Below are 6,000 nucleotides of genomic sequence, written 5' to 3'. Positions count from 1 at the left end.
TGCATCTGAGTGAGCCTACCTATGCAGGCTTTTTAACAATGGATACCTAAAGAAAAAAGCAAATTAGCAAAAGAAGAGAAGTCAATTGGAAAATTGTTAAAAATTCATGTTCTTTCTGAATCATGAAACTTTAATTTTGACTTCACTTTCCTTTAATGTCATTGCTCCCCTGCAAATCTATGTACACAGAATCAACCCATACTAGGTTTAAAGAAGCTCACTGAAAAGAAGATTGTTTGGAGTGGAATAGATTTGCACAAGGACCTTAGTGTGAGGAGGGAGGGGCAAGGATTAGAAATGAAAAATAATATTATTGTTTTAGTAAAATTAAACTATTTCTATTGTTATTATTAATGTAATAATTTTCCTCCTTCCAATAAAGTACAGGTGAAAAGTTGATCAAATGTGAAGGAATCTGGAGATAATTCACCTCCAAATAATTTCATTCATTTCAATGATCTATCTATGCATATCTAATGATATATAACTGATTTAGTAATAGCCTGGTATAGCTATAAACAAATAATCTGAAAACTTATTCTAAAAATAAAAACCATGATTTAAATTGGTCTTACGAACTAGTGATTTAAATCATAATTTTTAAATCAAATCCACCCTGGGGTCACCTCATAAATGCTTGAGGTGCAGAAGGGACCTCAAACAGCTCCAAAACTGCATGCGCCAGGGGGTCATCATCAGGATTTGGTATTGTGTGGGTGACAACTACCATATTATTCCTTTGCACTTAGGAGGTTAAACTCTGATTTCTTTTAATATGAGTTTTCTGATGCCTAATAAGATGTGATTTCTAAGTAAAACATTTCGCACAGTCAGAACACGAAAATGCTTTTTCTACTGTATGCGTTTTCTGATGGCTAAGCAGATGTGATTTCAGAGTAAAACATTTCCCACAGTCAGAACATAAAAATGCTTTCTCCCCTGTATGAATTTTCTGATGCCTAATAAGATATGATTTCAGGATAAAACATTTTCCACAGTCAGAACATGGAAATCCTTTTCCCCCCCTGTATGAATTTTTTGATGCATAAGAAGAGTTGATTTCTGAGTAAATTATTTCCCACAGTCAGAACATGAAAATGCTTTCTCCCCCGTATGAATTTTTTGATGTTTAAGAAGAGTTGATTTCTGAGTGAAACATTTTCCACAGTCAGAACACGAAAATGCTTTTTCTCCTGTATGCATTTTCTGATGTGTAATGAGATTTGATTTCCGAGTAAAACATTTCCCACAGTCAGAACATGAAAATGCTTTCTCCCCTGTATGAATTTTCTGATGTTTAATGAGATTTGATTTCAAAGTAAAACATTTCCCACAGTCAGAACATGAAAATGCTTTCTCCCCCGTATGAATTTTTTGATGCATAAGAAGAGTTGATTTCTGAGTGAAACATTTTCCACAGTCAGAACACGAAAATGCTTTTTCTCCTGTATGCATTTTCTGATGTGTAATGAGATTTGATTTCCGAGTAAAACATTTCCCACAGTCAGAACATGAAAATGCTTTCTCCCCTGTATGAATTTTTTGATGCAAAAGAAGAGTTGATTTCCGAGTAAAACATTTTCCACAGTCAGAACACGAAAATGCTTTTTCTCCTGCATGCATTTTCTGATGGCTAAGAAGATATGATTTCCATTTAAAAAATTTCCCACAGTCAGGACATGAAAATCCTTTCTCCCCTTTATGAATTTTCTGATGACGAATAAGATTTGATTTCTGATTAAAGCATTTCCCACAATCAGAACATGAAAATTCTTTTTCTCCTGTATGCATTTTCTGATGAGCAACAAGAATTGTTTTACAGTTAAAACATTTCCCACATATAGGACAGGAAAATGGCTTTTCTCCTGTATGAAGAAGATGTAAAGAAGCATCTGCACTCTGATCATGACTAGGATTATTGCAGTTTGTGACTTCACCTGTCAATAAGAAACACAATGGGAGTAATGTTATTAATTGCATAATTATTTTAGCATCAAACTGTTCTGATATAGTCAGTCCCCTACACTTGTAGTAGACACTGTGACAACTAGACCTTTTCCATGCTAAGGCTTTAGGACAGTTTACTGGACATTAGGGGCTATTTCTAAGAATTCACACTTAGTCAAAGACTGAACTAACCTTAATATAATGTTGTTCTTTTTCTACCTAATATATCTATTCCTTTTAAAATTGTGTCCACAGAAACTTTCAGTAATATAAAGATTAGTTTATGGACTAAACTAATTATAACTACTGCTTTTGTGCTTGTAGTTAAAACAAGGATAACTCTAGAACAACAAAACAAAGAAAATGGCCCAGGTGGTGTAGTATATCTAAGCAATATATATAAAATCTTCATCATAGAGAAGAATCTCACTCACGTGTCAACTACACCTTCTGGGATAATCATCAGCTCCCCAGCCAGCTGTATTACTTGGACAATTATTTTTATCAGGTATTTGTAGAGCTCCAGCAGGTTCCGCAGCGCTATGAACATAGGTGGTATATAAAAAAACAAGCTGGTGCTGCGCTTTCTATGTGCCTATGTTGGAGTTTCTGTTGTATTTTAATGGAATAATAAAGTATTGTTTTATTTTTCATCAAGAGGAATCCAGCAATTCTTTATTTCTTTAAACTGTATCCAGATGATTTGGATTTCTCCAGAGACGCCGTTTCCTCAGCTGAATACACCGAAACAGGTGAGACACAGGCAAATCAGCTGTGATTTCTGGTGATCCAGTTTCTCCCTAACTGCTCAGGCTGAGTGTGCGAAAAAACAGAATTTATGCTTACCTGATAAAATATTTTCTCCAACGTTGTGTCCGGTCCACGGCGTCATCTATTACTTGTGGGAATGGCAAAGAGCACAGCAAAAGCTGTCCATATAGCTCCTCCTCAGGCTCCACCCCCCAGTCATTCGACCGACGGTTAGGAGAAAAAAAGGAGAAACTATAGGGTGCCGTGGTGACTGTAGTGTATAGAGAAAGAAATTTTTCAAACCTGATTAAAAAACCAGGGCGGGCCGTGGACCGGACACACCGTTGGAGAAAGTAATTTATCAGGTAAGCATAAATACTGTTTTCTCCAACATTGGTGTGTCCGGTCCACGGCGTCATCCATTACTTGTGGGAACCAATACCAAAGCTTTAGGACACGGATGAAGGGAAGGCGCAAATCAGGTTGCCTAAACGGAAGGCACCACGGCTTGCAAAACCTTTCTCCCAAAAATAGCCTCCGAAGAAGCATAAGTATCAAATTTGTAAAATTTGGCAAAAGTGTGCAGAGAAGACCAAGTCGCTGCCTTACATATCTGATCAACAGAAGCCTCGTTCTTGAAGGCCCATGTGGAAGCCACAGCCCTAGTAGAGTGAGCTGTGATTCGTTCAGGAGGCTGCCGTCCGGCAGTCTCATAAGCCAATCGGATAATGCTTTTTAGCCAGAAAGAAAGAGTTTGCAGTAGCTTTTTGTCCTCTCCTCTTACCAGAGTAAACGACAAACAAAGATGAGGTTTGTCTAAAATCCTTTGTTGCGTCTAAATAGAACTTTAAAGCACGAACTACATCTAAATTGTGTAACAAACGTTCCTTCTTTGAAACTGGATTCGGACACAGAGAAGGAACAACTATTTCCTGGTTAATATTCTTGTTGGAAACAACTTTTGGAAGAAAACCAGGCTTAGTACGCAAAACGACCTTATCTGAATGGAACACCAGATAGGGTGGATCACACTGCAAAGCAGATAATTCAGAAACTCTTCTAGCAGAAGAAATAGCAACCAAAAACAGAACTTTCCAAGATAGTAACTTGATATCTATGGAATGTAAAGGTTCAAACGGAACCCCTTGAAGAACTGAAAGAACTAAATTTAGACTCCAAGGAGGAGTCATTGGTCTGTAAACAGGCTTAATTCTGACCAAAGCCTGTACAAAAGCTTGTACATCTGGCACAGCTGCCAGACGTTTGTGTAACAAAACAGATAAAACAGAAATCTGTCCTTTTAGAGAACTCGCTGACAACCCTTTATCCAAACCCTCTTGGAGAAAGGAAAGAATCTTAGGAATCTTAATTTTACTCCAGGAGAATCCCTTGGATTCACACCAACAGATATATTTTTTCCATATTTTATGGTAAATCTTTCTAGTCACAGGTTTTCTGGCTTGGACCAGAGTATCTATCACTGAATTTGAAAATCCACGCTTGGATAAAATCAAGCGTTCAATTTCCAAGCAGTCAGCTGTAGAGAAACTAGATTTGGATGTTCGAATGGACCTTGTACTAGAAGATCCTGTCTCAAAGGTAGCTTCCATGGTGGAGCCGATGACATATTCACCAGGTCTGCATACCAAGTCCTGCGTGGCCACGCAGGAGCTATCAGAATCACCGAGGCCTTCTCCTGTTTGATCCTGGCTACGAGCCTGGGAAGGAGAGGAAACGGTGGAAACACATAAGCTAGGTTGAACGACCAAGGCGCCACTAATGCATCCACTAGAGTCGCCTTGGGATCCCTGGATCTGGACCCGTAGCAAGGAACCTTGAAGTTCTGACGGGACGCCATCAGATCCATGTCTGGAATGCCCCATAATTGAGTTAACTGGGCAAAGACCTCCGGGTGGAGTTCCCACTCCCCCGGATGGAAAGTCTGACGACTCAAGTAATCCGCCACCCAGTTGTCTACTCCTGGGATGTGAATTGCAGATAGGTGGCAGGAGTGATTCTCCGCCCATTTGATGATTTTGGATACTTCTCTCATCGCCAAGGAACTCCTTGTCCCTCCCTGATGGTTGATGTAAGCTACAGTCGTCATGTTGTCCGACTAGAATCTTATGAATCCGGCCTTCGCTAGTTGAGGCCAAGCCCGGAGCGCATTGAATATCGCTCTCAGTTCCAGAATGTTTATCGGGAGAAGGGACTCTTCCCGAGACCATAGACCCTGAGCTTTCAGGGAGTCCCAGACCGCGCCCCAGCCTAATAGACTGGCGTCGGTCGTGACAATGACCCACTCTGGTCTGCGGAAACTCATTCCCTGAGATAGGTGATCCTGAGTCAACCACCAACGGAGTGAGTCTCTGGTTACCTGGTCTACTTGAATCTGGGGAGACAAGTCTACATAGTCCCCATTCCACTGACTGAGCATGCACAGTTGTAATGGTCTTAGATGAATTCGAGCAAAAGGAACTATGTCCATTGCTGCAACCATCAATCCTACTACTTCCATGCACTGAGCTATGGAAGGCTGCAGAATAGAGTGAAGAACTTGACAAGCGTTTAGAAGCTTTGACTTTCTGACCTCTGTCAGGAAGATCTTCATTTCTAAAGAATCTATTATTGTTCCCAAAAAGGGAACTCTTGTTGATGGAGACAGGGAACTCTTTTCTACGTTCACCTTCCACCCGTGAGATCTGAGAAAGGCTAGAACAATGTCTGTATGAGCCTTTGCCTTGGAAAGAGACGATGCTTGAATTAGAATGTCGTCTAGATAAGGTGCCACTGCAATGCCCCTAGGTCTTAGAACCGCTAGAAGGGACCCTAGCACCTTTGTGAAAATTCTGGGAGCAGTGGCTAAGCCGAATGGAAGAACCTTAGGAACTGATGATGATCTTTGTGGATAGGAATATGTAGGTATGCATCCTTTAAATCCACGGTAGTCATATATTGACCCTCCTGGATTGAAGGTAAAATTGTTCGAATGGTTTACATTTTGAACGATGGAACTCTGAGGAATTTGTTTAGAAATTTTAAATCCAGAATTGGTCTGAAAGTTCCCTCTATTTTGGGAACTACAAACAGGTTTGAGTAAAACCCCTGACCTTGTTCCGCTGTCGGAACTGGGTGTATCACTCCCATCTTTAGCAGGTCTCCTACGCAATGTAAGAATGCCTGTCTCTTTATCTGGTCTGAAGATAAGCGAGACATGTGGAACCTTCCCCTTGGAGGAAGTTCCTTGAATTCTAGAAGATAACCCTGAGAGACTATTTCTAGTGCCCAGGGATCCTGAACATC

The 6,000-nt window shown here is 40.2% G+C and overlaps 1 protein-coding gene across 1 annotated transcript in view; it reads right to left on the bottom strand.

Annotated features, from left to right (window-relative positions):
• Window positions 1-694: 694 nt before the first annotated feature.
• The window catches only part of LOC128657074 (gastrula zinc finger protein XlCGF26.1-like), a 226,567-nt gene continuing 221,261 nt past the window's right edge, over window positions 695-6,000 (bottom strand). Inside the window, exon 10 of the mRNA XM_053711306.1 lies at window positions 695-1,937. Within this exon, the coding sequence (XP_053567281.1) occupies window positions 1,072-1,937 (866 nt within the window). The 3' untranslated portion in view covers window positions 695-1,071. The remainder of the gene's footprint in view (window positions 1,938-6,000) is intronic.

Source organism: Bombina bombina, chromosome 4 (genome assembly GCF_027579735.1).
Source record: "Bombina bombina isolate aBomBom1 chromosome 4, aBomBom1.pri, whole genome shotgun sequence".
NCBI lineage: Eukaryota > Metazoa > Chordata > Amphibia > Anura > Bombinatoridae > Bombina > Bombina bombina.
Note: the sequence above shows the minus strand (reverse complement) of the source record. Positions and strands in the feature narration are given on the sequence as shown.